Below are 17,097 nucleotides of genomic sequence, written 5' to 3'. Positions count from 1 at the left end.
GTTCTGACGGTGAGGGCGCCCGGGGAGACCGGGGCTCGGGCCGGGAGGGCCTCGGGCTCCCGGGACCCTGCCCGCGGGCGAGAGAACGCGGCGGCTGGCGCTGCCAAGGGGTTGGCATTTTCGCAGTCCGACGACCTGAATTCAGATTCTGGGACCGCCCTCCCGGCTAGGTGACGTGGGCCAGTTGGGCCACCCCTGCACCCCGGCTCCTCGTCTGTCCAGCGGGGACGTTCAGTAGCTGCGTGTAACGTTGTGGGACTGGGATCCGGCAAAGTGCCAGCACATCTGCCACAGAGGACCCCTTGGTCAACGCCGCTTCCCTTCCTCCTGCTGTCCCAGAGCACGGCGGGAGGAACTGGGGACTTGGAGGCAGGAGACTTTTCCTCAGTTCTTCCCTGGCAGGGCCCTCCAACCACTGTCTCCCCGCGGTCCAGGAGTGAGAGGTGGCGAGGGGCCCTGAGAAGCGAGGATGTCTAGGTTTCGCTTCGTACGCGCCCCTCCCTCCACCCCATCCCAGTATCACGACCTCGGTGACATTTGCTCCCTTGGTCTCCGCAGAACCCTTGGAACATAATGATAAAGCACCGGCAGGGGCAGCGGAGGGGCCGCCGCTCACAGATGACAACCAGGTAAGGCTGACTTAATCCCCGCCCCTGGCCTGGATGGCTGCTTCGGGATTCCCAGTAGAAAGAGCGCTGGACTGGAAAAGGAGAGACTCAGGTTCGGTAACTCTGTGTGTGCCCTTAAACCAGGACACATACAAAATCAGGTGATCTGTGACTTGAATACTAAAATCCCAAATATCCACTGCCTCCGTTTTTGACGTTCCTCAAGAGGTCAGCTCGCATGGGAGTTCATAGTGCAGGCTTTGGAGTTAGAACTGTTGTAATACAGATTCTAGGTGACCTTGGGCAAGCCACTTAACCTCTCTGAGCGTCTCTTTTCTCAAATGTAAAATTGATAATATCTATCTCAGAGAAAGGAAAGAGCACAAAATTGGACTTTGGGATGCTAGTTATATATATTGTTTTTTTACTGGGGTGGTGATTATGTACAGGCTCACTATAATTGTTAAAGTGTAAGAAATATGTGTAAATAATATATATCTATTTTATAAATATATTTTATAAAACTCTTTGAAAATAATACCTACTGGGGCAGGTGGTGTGGCAGTTAAAACATTGGCCTCACGTGACTCACCATGGTGCTAGTCCCAGACCTGGTGGCTTGCTTTCCCTCTCTCTTTCTCTCTGGTGAGCACACATGCCCTATAGGAAACTTAATAATAACTAATAATAATAATAAATTAAAATTTAAAAAGAAATTAATACCCACTTCATAGACTTATTTATGAGAATGAAGTAAATGCACTTATGTGAGTTGCACAGAATCTGAACACATAACTAATTTTCAGCAAAATCTATCCATTAATATTGTTAAATGATCCTTTGTCAGTAATCGGCTGGGCAGATGGGGAGAGGGTATGATTGGGACACACCCTCTGACTTTTGTCTTCCTTTGAATGCAGTTTCACAGATCCTGCCATCTCCATGGATCTCCTCCGAGCTGTCCTACAGCCTAGCATCAATGAGGAGATCCAGACTGTCTTCAACAAGTACATGAAGGTGAGACAGACTGACACAGGATAAAAACTTAACAATGAGGGGACCAGCAGGTAGCATAGAGATTAAGGCACTGGATACCACATAGCTGACTGTGCAGATTGAGTCCCAGACCCTGTGACTTGAAAAACAACCCAGGTATGTGCCTGCATGCCCAAAATCCCGAGGGGTGAATGAAGAAGAGATTGCAGCTTGGCCATCCCCCCAGGGAGTGATTTCTCACTTTTCCTCCCTATTTCTCTCTCTCTCTGTCTCTGGTGACCACATGTGCCCTGTAGCAAATTAAAAAAAATAATGATAAATAAAATTAATCCTTTAAAAATATTTTTTTAGTGTAAATAAATCCCATGGTGTCATTCCCCTGTTTAAAATCCCCTGGGGCCAGAGGGTGGCACAGCAGTATAACTTGACACCTCCAGGCCAACCACATGGGAACATTCCAGGTTCACATCTGGAGATGTTTCTGAGTACGCTGGGCACACATGTGCCCTCAATATGGGGCTGGCTAAAGGATAGGGTCACCCCATGATGGTCAAATGAACTAGATCCATGTGGTTCAAGTCCCACACCTAGCAGCTTAAAAAACACTAAGGGGACCGGCAGGTGGCATGGTGATTAAGGGCACTGGACTCCCGTGTGGCTGACTGTGGTTCAAGTTCTGGACCTGGCAGCTTGCTTTCTCACTTTCCTGCTCTCTCTCTCGCTCGCTCTCTCTCACTCTGTCCCTCTTTGGCCGAAATAAAGTAAATAAATCAATAAAGTTAACATAATTCTTTTTTTTAATTTTAATTAATTAATTTTACATTCATCCACTGAGCATCATTACAGCATACAAAATGTGATTTCCCATACAGAATATACTGCATAGTGGCTTAATCATACATGTTATCACCATAATTTCTAGTTTCATATATATGTATGTGTGTGTGTGTGTGTGTATATATATATATATATATATATATATTTCCCCTCTATTTCTCACCCTCTTCCATTTCCCACCCTCCTCCCACACTATCTCTGGTGTCTACAGTTGCTTTCTATTCTTTTTTTTTCCCACATTTTATTGATTCACAAAATATCTTAAATAATCTTAACTACTTTCAGTAGCAAGTTCAGCTGAAATATACGTACCTGTGAATACATGTCTGACTTTAGGTGTGAAACTCTGAACAGAATAAATATGCTATAAAGTAGCACCTAGTTGATGCTATATAGCTTACTATAGTCATTAAATAGGTATTTTTAAATATATTTTTTTAATTTCAAGAAATGCAGTTTTAGCTTTAATAAATCAAAATTAAAGAAATGCTAGGAGAGCTTTGCTTAAAACTTAAAGCCAGGAAATAGGTTGGGATTCTGTTCAAATAGTAGGTACATGCACCTACCGGCAGCTCGCGACAAGGGCAGCTCGAGACAAGACAAAACTCCTTAAATCTAGAAAACAAAGCCCAGAAGTCATAAGATTCTCTTTCACCAGTTCAATCTCATGTACTTAATCTATCTTCTGTTGTGGTCTGATCTTACTGATTAAATTCTGGGATATAATATTCAACTCCAGACTTGTCCCTACCATTAAGTTGGCCATTTTCTTATTTATTTTTGAACTCTTTCTTCGGTGTGTATATATTTAGTTCTTCTGGTATAGCACCCGCTTCAGAACTTCTTGGAAAGCTGGTCTGGTGTTGGTAAATTCTCTCAGGTTTTGTTTATCTGAGAATGTCCTTGTCTTTTCTTCCCATATGAAGGATAATCTTGCCAGGTACAGTATTCTTGGCTGAAATTGCTTTTCCCTTAACACTTTGGATGTATTTTCCCATTCTTTCCTTGCTCACGTTGTTTCTGATGAGAGGTCCATTATGAGCCTGATGGGATATCCTTTGTAGGTAACTTGATGTTGCTCTCTTGCCAATCTTAGTATCTTGTCTTTGTCTATGGTTTTGGTCAACCTGGCTATAATGTGTCTTGAAGAAGATCTTCTTGGGTTGATTCTATTTGAGGTCTTATGTATTTCTTGGGATTGGATCTTTAAATGCCTCTCTAGGTTTAGGAAGTTGTCTTTCAGGATTTCATGAAATAGATTATCAATGCCCTTATTAGTCTCTTTGCCTTCTGGGATACCCATTATCTGGATGTTTGGACATTTAATGATATCCAGTATTTCTTGTATATTATTCTCTTTCTGAGCAATTTTCTCAGTCTTCATGGTGGATTTTCCTAGGCCAGCAATTCTGTCTTCTATATCTGAGATTCGTATGATCTGTATGATCGTCTGTTTTTAATACTTTCAAGGGAAGTTTTGACTTCTTGTATTATAGCCTTCATCTCTATCAGTTGCATTTGATTTTTTCTTTTTAGTTCATTTCTTTTATTAACTCATAAACAATTACTTATTTTCTGGTTTGTTGAAACAGTAAGTCAGACAACTTTTGCCATAATAATGTCTGTCAAAATGGCTGGCCATAAAAACTCCAGCACCACATTCATCGGAAGGGCACTCCCAATGAAGGCAACTAATTTTGCCGTTTTCATCCACCTATTTCAGGACAACTTAACCTTCTTTCTCTTATGCTTATTCTTCCTGGGAGTGGTATAAGACTTCTTTATTTTCTTAGCACCACCACAAAGTCTCAATATAAGATGAAGCATGGACTCCTTTTGGATGTTGTAGTCAGACAAAGTACACCCATCTTCCAGCTGTTTGTCAGCAAAAATCAGTCTTTGCTAATCAGGAGGAATTCCTTCCTTATCCTGGATTTTGGCTTTTACATATTCTATTGTATCCAATAGTTCTTCAAGGGTGATGGTCTTCCCTGTAAGGGTTTTTTGTTTGTTTGTTTGCTTGTTTTTGAGAGGTTTTTTCGCTATAGGGCGTGTGCACTCGCCAGACAGACAGAGAGAGACATAGAGACAGAAAGCGAGAAATCACCCCCCAGAGGGGATAGTCACACCGCAATCCCCTCTCCTCCATTCTCCTCCCAGGATCTTGGGCACGCACGCACACGCGCCCAGTGTGAGTTTTAAGCCACTGGGTCCGGGATGCGAACCGTGGTCGACCACCTGGGAGTCCAGCGACATAGCCATTACGCTAACTGCTGGTTCCCTAAACTGATCACCGTCTCCCCGTCAGGGAATCGAACCCCGGTCTCCCGCGTGACAGGCGGGGATACTCACCACTATACTAATGAGGATGACCCTGTAAGGGTTTTTATAAAAATCTGCATCTTGGTGGTGGTCCCACCGCAGATGGCGGATTTGAAAGAAAGCCCATTTGATTCTTTTTTATGGTGTATATTTCCTCTTTCAGATCTTGCAAGAACATCCTCACCTCGTGGAACCATCTACTCCTTTCTCCTACCTCTTATGAAGCTCATTGTCTCTCTTCTCTTGCATCTATGTTAGCTTTGTCACTATGAGTATTCTAAATTCTTTATCTGACATTTCTGTGAGTTCCATTGTACTGTCAGGATGAAGAGGAGTTATTCTTTTTCCTTGAAGGAGAGGTATTTTCTTGCTTTCTCATATTTCTTATGACCCTGTGGTGATTTCTAATCATCTGATGGATTGTGTGTTTCTTTCTAATTCTTGAAGATCAATCTGAGCATTCAAAGGCGTGTACAAGGAGATGATCTGCAATTTCTCTTCCATTCTGTTTTTCACCCTTTGTATGTCAGAATCAGTGGGAACTGAGGAATATTCTGACCCTAATCATATTCACATGATTGAATACTGTTTACTTTGACCTGTCTAGACACTCAGTGTGTGGAGGCTGAGCAGCCAAGGAATGATGTTAAAGAAAAAAAGGAAAAGAATGTGTACAAGGAGATGATCTGCAATTTCTCTTCCATTCTGTTTTTCACCCTTTGTATGTCAGAATCAGTGGGAACTGAGGAATATTCTGACCCTAATCATATTCACATGATTGAATACTGTTTACTTTGACCTGTCTAGACACTCAGTGTGTGGAGGCTGAGCAGCCAAGGAATGATGTTAAAGAAAAAAAGGAAAAGAATTAGAGAAGAGGAAAGAAGAAGAAAAAAATAAAGAAGAAGAAATAAAACAATTAAAAAATTTATATTTTAATTTTAAATAAAGTTAAAGTAATTCTTTTTTTAAAGATAAAGGGTTTTATTTTAAGAATTATTTATTTTATTTTCTTTATTCATTCATTTATTTTAATTTGACCAGAGAGAGACAGACAGAAAGAGAGAGAGATAGGGAAAGTGAGAAAGCAAGCCACCAGATCTGGGACTCAGACAGCCATTGGGCCATGTGAGAGTGTCCAGTGCCTTAACTACCACGCCACCTGCTAGTCCCCCCGTACTATGATTATTAATGTTAATGTAATATTTCATGGTGTGGATATGCCATAATTTAACCTATACTTGTACATTTAGGTTGTTCTTTGATTTTTGTGCTATTTTTACATTAGTCTTTTAGGCACCTCATAATTCTATCCTTAAGAGAGTAAATAAAGAGGGGAGGGAGGAGCCAGCAGGTGGCATGGAGGCTAAGGCGGCTGGATCTCACTTGGCCCACAGCACAGATCAGGTCCCAAGTCCAGTGGTTTGAGAATCATGCCAATGTGTGTGCAAGCAAGCCCAAAATCCCAAGAGAAAAATGGAAGAGAGGGGATTGTGGCATGGCCATACCCCTGGGGGGGAGGTTGCTTTCCCACCTTCTCTCTCTTCTCTTTCTGTCTCTTTCTCTCTCTCTCTCTGACAAGCACACATGTCCTATAGCAAAAAATAAATAACAGGAGGGAGAGCCTGTGATATGAATCTCAATCTGTCTGATCCCAAAGCCATACTCATAAGCACTTTTCTATGTGAGGGTAAGTTAAAAGTTTCTAGTTTGTATTCGGTTTCCTCCTCCTTGATGCCCATGAGCAAGACATCTGACCCCATCCTGTGTCCTGCTTCCCTAGTTCTTCCAGAAGGCAGCACTAAATGTGCGAGACAACGTTGGGGAAGAGGTGGATGCAGAGCAGCTGATCCAGGAGGCCTGTCGAAGCTGCTTGGAGCAGGTGAGATCAAAAGGAACTGGAGTTGTGGGCACAAGATTTAGCCCTTGGGACTCTAAGAAATGTGATCCTCTGGGATTTGGGAAAATGTCCAACAAGCCACTTATATCCACAGAGCACTTGGAGCCGTTGCTGACAGAGAAGGAAAGGGAAGTAGCTACTGTGCCAGGCACTGGGCTAGATGCATTGTTTCATTATGTCTCTGAGGGAACTGGACAAGAGACATTGTTTAGCCCCTGTTTTATAGGTGAAAAATTGTGACTTAATTAACTCATAGAAGCAGAAAACAGAGTGGTGGTTGCTGGGGAGGTGGGGAAGTAGGGGGATGCTGGTCAAAGTGTACAAACTTTCAGCTCTAAGATAAGCAAATTCTACAATTCATATGTACAACATGGTGCCTAGAGTTAATAATGCTCTGCTGTTTACTCGAAATTTGCCAAGGAAGTAGATCCTAAGTGTCCACAGGCATGGGTGGGAGCATGTGTACATGCACAAAATGGTCACTGTATGATGGACATGTGGGTCAATTTTTTTTTTTTAGAGAGGTTTTTGCTATAGGGCACATGCACTCCCCAGAAAGACAGAGATAGACAGAGAGACAAAAAGCGAGAATCACCCCTCAGGGGGATGGCCACGCTGCAATCCCTCCTCCATTCTCCTCTCTGGATCTTGGGCATGCACGCACACGCACCCAGCGTGAGTTTAAGCCACCGGGTCCAGGACTCAAGTCCTGTGACATAGCCATTATGCCAACTGCTGGTCCTGGATGGGGGGATTAATGGTAGTAATCACTTCACACAGTGTGTGTGTACATATACATATCAAGTCATCATATCATATGCCTTGAATACATACAGTTTTATTTGTCAGTTATATCTCAGTAAAGCTAGAAAAATAAAATAAAGACAAATCAGGGCCAGGGACAGCAGGTAGCATGAAGGTTAAGACATCTAGATCCCACATGGCCGACTATACAGTTCAAGTCCCAGACCCAGCAGTTTGAAAGTGTCAGGCACATATGCATGCATGCCCAAAATCCTTAGAGGAGAGTGAAGGAAAAGGGACTATAGCATGGCCATCCCCCTGGGGGATAATTTCTTACTTTAGTCTCTCTATCTCTGGCAAGCACAAGTGCCCTATAGCAGAAACTAAAGGGGGGAAGGGGAGAAAAGAATAGAAACTGTGGCTTCCAACATGCAAGAATTAAAATAGTGGGACCAAGCAGATGGTATAATGGTTACATCACTGGACTCCCACGTAGCCGACCACAGTTTGAGCCCCAGATCGAGCAGCTTAAAACTCAGACCGGGCATGTGTGTGTGCCCAAAATCCTAAAAGGAGAATTGAGGAGAAGGGATTGCAGTGTGGCCACCCCTGGGGAGTGATTTCTCACTTTCTGTCTCTGTCTATCCAGTGAGTGCATGTTCCCTGTAGCAAAAATCTCTCTTTAAAAAAAAAAAGAAAAGAAAAAGAATTAGAATATCTAAGCTGTTTCCCTTCTGCAAAGGCTTAGTGGATCTTCAAGTATTCAGGCCCTTGTGATGTTGTGGGGCACCCTTGTTGCCTCCCTGCCTCAGGTGTGGTCAGGAGGCATGACTTCAGGTCTATAACGGACTGTGTTCTTTTTTTTTGAGAGGTTTTCACTATAGGGCACATGCGCTCGCCAGACAGACAGAGAGAGACATAGAAACAGAAAGCGAGAAATCACCCCCCGGGGGGATGGTCATGCCGCAATCCCTTCTCCTCCATTCTCCTCTCAGGATCTTGGGCATGCACGCACACACGCCCGGCGTGAGTTTTAAGCCACCGGGTCCAGGACGCGAACTGCGGTCGACTACGTGGGAGTCCAGCAACATAGCCATTACGCTAACTGCTGGTTCCCGCAGACTGTGTTCTTGAGATAGTAGAGAACCTGTTTATATATGTCAGCTGCTGTTAGAAGTTGTAAGCATCACCCAGGTTATGTACTTCACTATGAAGCCTTAACTGGCAAAGACAGAGATTCCCTTATAGTAAGAGCCACAAGGACTCGTTTGAATTCAGTCCTATGAGGGTAGTTATAGTGAGATGAGAGAGGAATGTCTTCTGGTTGGCTCCACTAGTTACTCAGGCATAGCCTCAGAAAGCCAACCCAGGGCCTGGGTCCCTGCCTTCAGAGGGCAGAACTCAAGGCTGGCCAATGGTGTAGTGGTTAAGGCGCTGGACTCCATTTGGTCAACCATGGTTTGAGTTCTAGACCCGGGGCTTGAAACTCACACTGGGTGCATGTGCTTGCCTGCCTAAAATCCTGAGAGAAGAATGGAGGAGAAGGGATTGCACATATACTCTACAGCAAAAAAAAAAAAAAACACTCCATTAAAAAAAGGGGGGGTGGGGCAGAACTCTCCCGTTAATATAGTAAAAACCAATCTGGTTCTCATAAACTGTTCAATTTAAGCTAACCAAATTAAGAGAACAACTCATTAATCTACTCTAGGACTGCAGTGTGTTATGAACAGTTGTAACATTTGCTAATAATAAAACACAAAGCTTTACTAACAATATTCTTGTAAGTTTGAGTTGAATCAAGATTAAATTGATAACATGGGGGCCAGATGGGGTGGTGCTGTAGTACAGTACAATGATCTGCAAGGATGACCCTTATGGAAAGGTTCCAAGTTCACGTCCAGAAACCTCCCTGAGTATGATGGGCACATGCTTACCCATGACCTGAGGCTGGCTGGGGGTGGCTCTCAGCATCAGGACCCTGTTGAGGGTGTTGTGTGGGCATGTCTCTGTCTCTCTCTTGTTTACTCAGGGAAAAATTATATACCTAAAAAAGAAATTAGAGGCCAGCAAGTAGCATAATGGTTAAGACACTGGGCTCCCTCATGGCTGACCTCAGTTCAAGTCCCAGACCCAGTGACTTGAAAATCACTCCATACGTGTGTGTGTGTGTGTGTGTGTGTGTGCGTGTGTGTGTGTGTGTGTGTCCCCAAGATCCCTGGAGGAAAATGGAGAAGGGCCTGCGGCATGGCTATCCCTCCTTGGGATAGCAAGCACTTGCACCCTATAGCAAAAAACTCTCAAAAAAAAAAAAAGGGGGGGGGGGGGGAGGAAAGGAAAAAAGAAAAGAAATTAAAAACCTAGACTTTGATCCTAGTTCACCTGAAACTGGATGAAGAAATTTTGAACAAGTCTTTTAACCTTTCTGAGCTTCAATTTCTTCTTCTCTAAAATTGGAAATAAAACCACTCCCTGCTACCAGTGGTTTGCTGTGAAGATTAAATGGGAAACTACCAACACAGCACAGATACATACAACACAGAACATTCTAGATATTAAATGCATTCCAGTTACACTCATAATTATAATAACCGTATCTGCTTCACAAGAGAGCCTAACTTTCCAGTAGCCAGTATACTTGGAAGCTCTTTGGGATCCCCTTGTCTAAAGGGCATGCAGAACTTGTTGCATTAAAGGATTTTTCAGGGCCAGCCTATAGCCTCGTGTTAAGGTGCTGGATCACATATGACTGACTGAATGGCTCAACCTGGACCCGGTGGCTTGAAATACATGCCGGGCACATGTGCATATGTGCCCAGAATCCCAAGAGGAAAGTGGAAGAGAAAGGATTGCAGTGTGGTCATTCTCCCTGAGGGGTGCTTTCTCACTCTTCCTCTCTATCCAGTGAGTATATATGCCCTATAGTAAACTAAAAAAAAAAAAAAAAAAAAAGAATTCAAGCTCTCTCTCTCTCTCTCTCTTTTTTAAGTGACAGAAGGCACATACACACAAGGAGAGAAGTAGAGAAACTGGGCCTGGCCACACCACAGCACTTCATTCTGTATTCCTGATGGAGCATGCACACGCACACGAGCAAGAGAGTACATGCCTCTCCACATGGTCATACTGTGATTCCCCTTCCTCCTTCCTCCAGCCTGTCAGATCTTGGGCACCTGCACCTGTGCCTGGCATGCTAAAGTCTGACTGGGTCAGAGATTCGAACTGTGTCCCCTATGTATTATGCGGCTTCTCTTGAGCAGCACGTTATCATGTGTCATGGAACCAACACGCCAGTTTTTTTTTTTTTCCTTCAATTATCCATCCTCTCCAGATTCTGGGCATGCCACATGCACTGGGCATGGGACTCAGACCCTGGTCAGCCATGTGAGATCCAGCTTCTTCTGCACAGTGCCTAAGCACTGCACCATAGGGCCAGCCCCAAACTTTCTCTTGATTTAGGCTGCCTTGATATGCGCTCTGGCTGTATCATAGCTTTTGCTACGACCATAGGCAAATTGCTTCACTGTCTCACTGTACAGAATCTGCCTTCTCATCTGCAAAGGAGGGAGGAAAAAGTTAGAAAATAGAAGGAAGAAAATTTAAATTTTTTATATCTCACTACCCACCAATAATTTCAATTAACTTTTTTTTTGAGAGAGAGAAAGAGATTTTTGTTATAGGGTTTATACACTTATTAGAGAGTCAGAAAAAGTCAGAGACAGAGAATGAGATATCACCCCTCAGGAGAGATGCCTGTGCTGCAGTCCCTTCTCCATTCTCCTCTCAGGATTTTGGGCACACACACACACACACACTTGCGCCCAACATATTTCAAACCACTAGGTGTGGGACTCAAGCTGCAGTTGACCATGGGGACATCCAAAGTCTTAACCACTTCGCCACCTGCCGGCCATTGGAGCACTGAGAGTATAATGGTGAGCGATAGCAGACCACCCTGAAACCCACAGTCCCCTTCAGCTGCCACCCTGTTTCTCTGTGCCCTTATATCACCCAGGTTGCTAAAAATCACCAGCATACTTGCCCACCTCCTATTCACTCTTCTGCTTACTTGTTTGGTTTCAGTCCTTATCTCTTCACTGGAACCCCTCATATCAGGGTCACCAGTAGCTTCCACATTGCCAACCCCTGTGGACCCTGCTGTCCTCAGCTTTCTCACTGGCATTCGTCACGGTGGGTTACTTCATGTTACTTAGAACACTCTTCTTGGCTCCAGCACCTCGACACTCTCACTGGCTACTCTTCTCAGCATCCCTGGCTAGTTCATCTCTCCGTGACCTAAAACTGCTGGTGCATTCCCACCTTCAGGCCTCAGACCTATCTCTTCTGTGGCTCATCCTCTTCATTGATGATTTCATCCAGTGCTGTGGCTTTGAAGCCAGTTTAGCTACTGATGATTCACAAATTAGTACATCTGCCCCAAGCTATGTCAGCTCTTACTCACTTCCATTCTCGCAGCAGCCCGCCTGATCTCTGAAAGATGAATCAGATGGTGTCACTCCCACCCTGAAACCCTTCAGTGACTGCCCATGGCAGGCAGAATGAAGTTCGTCATGCCTTACTATGACCACAGAAGCCCTGCCTGGACTGGCCCCGCCTCTTTAACTCCATTTCACCCCACTTCCCCTTTATTGACTATTCTAGCCATTGTGGACTCCTTTCTGGCCCTGCAACTCACCACACTCAGGGCCTTCTCACCTGCTGTCCTCACTGCCCGGCATGCACTGTCCATAACTCTACAAGCTGGCTGCTTCTTCTCTCCAAATCTTAGTGTACGTAGCACCTCGTCAGACCACTCCATCTAAAGGAAGTAGCCCCTCACCTCACGCCCTTCCCCACTTCCGGTTCTTTCTGTCCCTTCACTTGTTTATTTCCACCATTTATTTCAATCTGATTTTTTTTTTTTTTTTTGGGGAGGGTTTTGCTATAGGGAGCTTGCACTCTCCAGAAAGACAGAGAGAGACAGAGAGATAGAAAGGGAGAAGTCACCCCCCAGGGGGGATGACCATGCCACAATCCCTTCTCGGGATCTTGGGCATACACGCACATGCATCCGGTGTGAGTTTAAGCCCCTGGGTCCAGGACTCAAACTGTGGTCGACTACATCAGAGTCCAGCAACATAACCATTACACCAACTGCTCGTCCCTCAATCTAAAATTATTAGCTCCATTGTTTATCTTCTGCTTCCCTGCCACTTCTATCCCTACCTCAGCTAAAGTCTCAATAAAGTCTCAATCTTTACAATATTTGAGGCCTTGTCTTGGTCACCACTGTGTTCTCAGCCCTGAAATATGATTTTTTTTTTTTTTTTTTAGATTTTTGTTATAGGGTACATGCACTTACTGGAGAGAGACTGCCAGAGACAGAGGGGCAGGGAGTGAGAAATCATCCCCCGGGGAGATGGCCATGCCATAGTCCTTTCTCTTCCATTCACTCAGGATTTGGGGCACACACACACACATACACACACACACACACACACACACACACACACACACTTGGCATGATTTTCAAGCTGCCGGGTCCAGTACTCAAACCACAGTAAGACATATGAGAGTCCAACACCTTAACCACTATGCCACTTAATAGCCCCTGAAATATGACTCTTAATATGTATACAGTAATGTTTGCTAAATGATTCAGTAAATGAACAGACAGATTTCCTGCCCTCCATAGAATATACAGCTCAGTTGGGCAGACAGGTATGAATTAAATTACCACAGAAACATGTGTAAACACACATGCCAGTTTGTGTGCTCTTCACGAAAGGAACAAAGTTGGAGGAGATCATGAGTCTAGTGTTTGACTGAGCAAGTTTGAGACATGTCAGCATACACATGGGGCAGACCATTTGGTAAGTCTAGACCCCAAAGGATATCTTTCTCAAAGGATATCCTTTCAGCTGTAACTGAAGACAAAAAATTATAGTCTTCGATCTCTAGATGTTAATTAAAGCTGTGAGCATAGATGAGAACAGATAGAATATCTAATGAGAGGCTAGAAAGAGGTTAAGAAGTATTAAGCCAGGACCAGCTGGTAGTGTGGTAGTTAAGGCGGCTGGATCCCACATAACCAACTGTGAGGTTCAAGTCCCAGATCAGCAGCTTGAGAAACTCACCAGTCAGGTGTGCATATGTGCCCAGAATCCTGAGAGAAGAATGGAGGAAAAGGGATTGCAGTGTGGCCATCTCTTTTGTGGGGGTGATTTCTCACTTTCTCTCTCTCTCCCTCCAACCCCTACCCCCTGAAAACACACATGCCCTATAAATGGATCTTCAATTTTATTTTACGGGGCCGGCAGATAGCATCATGGTTAAGGGCACTGGACTCCCACATGGCCTACTGTGGTTTGAGTACCAGACCTGGTAACTTTCTTTTTCACTTTCCTCGCGCTCTCTCTCTTGCTCTGTCCCTCTCTGGTCAAATTAAATAAATAAATAAATAAAGCTAAATGAAATAATTCTTTTTTAGAAAGTTATTTAAAAAATCAAATAAAATTTTCTTTTAAAAGGATAGGGGCCAGCAGGTGGTATGGTGGTTAAGGGTGCTGGACTCCCACACAACCAACTGCAGTTCGAGTCCTGGATTCAAATCCTGGACCTGATAGCTTGCTTTCTCTCTCTCTCTCTCGCTCTCTATTCCTCTCTGTTCTAATTAATTAATTAATTAATTAAATATATTTAGTTAAATAATTTTTTTTCTTTTTGCTATAGGGCATGCGCGCTCACCAGAAAGACAAAGAGAGACAGAGTCAGGAAGCGAGAAATCACCCCCCCAAGGGGGGATGGCCACACCTCAGTCCCTTCTCCTCCATTCTCCTCTCCTCTCGGGATCTTAGGTGTGCACACACGTGCACCTGGCGTGAGTTTAAGCCACCAAGTTCAGGACTCTAACCGCGGTTAACTACATGGGAGTCCAGCAACATAGCCATTACACCAGCTGCTGGTCCCAGTAAAAGGATAACCAGCAAGACTGAGAAAGAGTGGTTGGAAGTAGGAGAAACACAAGGCAGTGTGGCCGTGGGGGCCGGTAGAAAAGAGTGTTGCCAGCAGGGTGCGTGCCCAACACTGTCCTCTGGAACTGACTGTGCTCCTCCTGGACCCCACCCCCCTTTGTCCATTACTGGGCAGGCTCGCCTTTTTTTCCTCAGATGAGTCAGATCAATTCCCATTTTAGGGCTTTTGCACTCTTCTCAGCTGCTGACATGCTTCTGCTCAGCTTTTCTTACAGCCGCCTTCACATCTCACAGAGAGGCCCCTTCTCAGCAAGGCTTTTCCTGACCAGCCCCTAAGTGGCCCCTGCTCTGGTGGATTTCTGTCACATATGCCTGGGCTTTTGGTCTTCATAGGGTTTATCGTGATCTAAACTTAACTCAGGACCAACAGGTGGCATGGTGGTTAAGGATTAACCATGCTGGGTCCCACGTAGCTCACAGTGCAGTGTGAGTCCTGGACCCAGCAGCTTGAAAAACATGTCAGGCACATGTACCCCCCAAAAGTCCCAACCTAAAAAAAATTGCCCTTGAATAAAACTTAATAAAGAAATAATGAAATTCGGGACCAGCAGTTGGCATAATGGCTATGTTGCTGGACTCCTATGTAATCGACCGCAGTTCAAGTCCTGGACCCGGAGGCTTAAACTCACGCCGGGCGTGTGTGCGTGTGTGCCCAAGATCCCCAAGAGAACAATAGAGGAGAAGGGATTGCAGCATGGTCATCCCCCCTGGGGGGTGATTTTTCGCTTTCTGTCTGTCTCTCTCTGTCTTTCTGGAGGACGCACACACCCTATAGCAAAGACCTCTCCAAAAAGAAAGAAAAAAATGGAGGCAAAATAGTGACTGTTAACACTTGATCTTTTTCTTTTTCCCCCAGGCTAAACTACTGTTTTCAGACGGAGAAAAAGTAGTACCCAGATTGACCCATGAACTTCCAGGGATAAAGGTCAGAGTCGCTGTGTCCTTGGGTATTGGAGGGGAAGAGCAGTCAGGCTGAGAAGCAGGTGAAATATGTGGGCTGGGAAAAAAGTTTCAGATACCTCCGTTTGCAGGGCCTGGTCCAGAGAGCATCATGCTGGATGGGCTTCTCAGGCCTGGGTCACAGAGGGGCTAGCGGGCTGTCATCCAGGGATCTTTGTTCTGCCACCTCCAAGGACCAGCAGCTTTCAGGCCCTGGTGTTCCACTGACTCCCTGCCCTTTCCTTCCAGCGTGGCCGGCAAGCAGAAGAGGAATGTGCCCATCGAGGAAGCCCCATTCCTAAAAAGGTAAACCACTTCCTTGATTCATTTCCTGACTAAGAAAGGGTCCTTCAACTCCAGAAGGTGCTGGGCCACTTCAGTACCCTTTTTGGGCCTTTTTAGATGTGAGAGGCAGGAACCCTAGAAAGAATCATTCCCCCCGTTTCCTCTCTAGTGTCATTTGGTCTCTTCAGAAAACCATCTCCAACAAGTGATCCTGGACCTGCCAGTGGGTGGAAGGGAAGGGGGCAGGGGGGACTCCATAGGGACAGGCCTCCTGACAGCTGTTCTTTGTGGCAGAGGAAAGGACGGCCTCCTGGACACCTCCTGTCAAATGACCGTGCAGCCGCCGGCATGGTGTGAGTCGGGGCCACCAGTGTGGTGAGAGCCAAAGGGAACAGAGGGAGGGAGTGGCCCTGGAGGCCAAAGTTCTGTGTTCTGTGCCTAGTGCCATCGGCCCCATCAGCTTAACTCACCGTGGGGGAGCGGGGGTTCCCTTGGTTTGAGGAGTGAAGAAGGAGCGCAGTGAGGTGGAAGCCATTTTATCCTGGGTTGTTTTTGCCCCAGAACAGTTCAGCCCATTTTGTTGAAACGCTAGCGTCGTTTCACTGTTAGCAAATTGAATGTCGAATGCTTGCTTATACCTGATCCGGATACCTTATATTCTTTACCTTCCATCCTTATAGAAGAACTTGTTCTCAAAAGAAGAAATAATCGATTTTGCCAATAAAGAAAGAATTACCTGCCCAAGGTCATATAGTTAACAAGGGGCAAAATGGCCCAGCAGGTGGCATGGTGGTTAAGGCACTGGACTCCCACATGATCAACTGCGGTTCGAGTCTCGGACCCAGTGGCATGAAAATCACACTGGGCATATGTGCATGCATGCCCAAAATCCTGAGAGGAGAAGGGACTGCAGCATGGCCGTCCCTCCAGTAGTTGATTCCTCACTTTCCCTCTCACTCTCTCTCCTACCCTCCCACTCTGGCAAGCACACGCACCCTATGATAAAAACCAAAATGATGCAAAACTGCTGAACTGTGTCCAGAATTTTTTTAAGACTTATTTTTTAGAGGAGTTTTAGGTTCCCAGCAACACTGAGAGGAAGGTGCAGATTTCCCATCTACTCCCTGTCCCCACACCTGCACAGCTTCCCTTTACCATCCTGCACCAGAGCAGCACGTTTGTTTTGATTAAAGCCTACCTTGGCATCATCGCCCAGAGTCCTTAGTGTCCATTGGGGTTCACTCTCAGTCTTGTACACTCTGGGGGTTTGGACAAATGTGTAATGAGGTGTCCACCCTTACTCTACCGTACAGTGTTTTCATTGCTCTAAAAATCCTCTGTGTTCTGTCTGTTCACATCACACCCCCCTGCCCCCCATTTACAAAGTTGGGTGTTTTTTTTGTTTTTGTTTTTTTTTTTTGAGAGAGAGAGA

The 17,097-nt window shown here is 45.1% G+C and overlaps 1 protein-coding gene and 1 non-coding gene across 2 annotated transcripts in view; one reads left to right on the top strand and one right to left on the bottom strand.

Moving 5' to 3' along the window:
- Positions 1-558: 558 nt before the first annotated feature.
- Positions 559-17,097, top strand: part of DNTTIP1 (deoxynucleotidyltransferase terminal interacting protein 1) — a gene marked incomplete at its 5' end in the record, with an annotated part of 33,089 nt that continues 16,550 nt past the window's right edge. The window contains 6 exon segments of the mRNA XM_014590153.1: positions 559-629; positions 1,529-1,625; positions 6,547-6,645; positions 15,298-15,366; positions 15,630-15,686; positions 15,960-16,018. Coding sequence (XP_014445639.1) covers positions 559-629; positions 1,529-1,625; positions 6,547-6,645; positions 15,298-15,366; positions 15,630-15,686; positions 15,960-16,018 — 452 coding nt within the window.
- On the bottom strand, positions 4,739-4,810 carry TRNAD-GUC (transfer RNA aspartic acid (anticodon GUC)). The gene has a single exon. It is a non-coding gene; the product is annotated as a tRNA-Asp (tRNA).

This window comes from Tupaia chinensis, unplaced genomic scaffold (genome assembly GCF_000334495.1).
Source record: "Tupaia chinensis unplaced genomic scaffold, TupChi_1.0 Scaffold000411_1, whole genome shotgun sequence".
Lineage (NCBI taxonomy): Eukaryota > Metazoa > Chordata > Mammalia > Scandentia > Tupaiidae > Tupaia > Tupaia belangeri.
The sequence above is the reverse complement of the archived record's forward strand: the minus strand, read 5'-3'. Positions and strand labels throughout refer to the sequence as shown.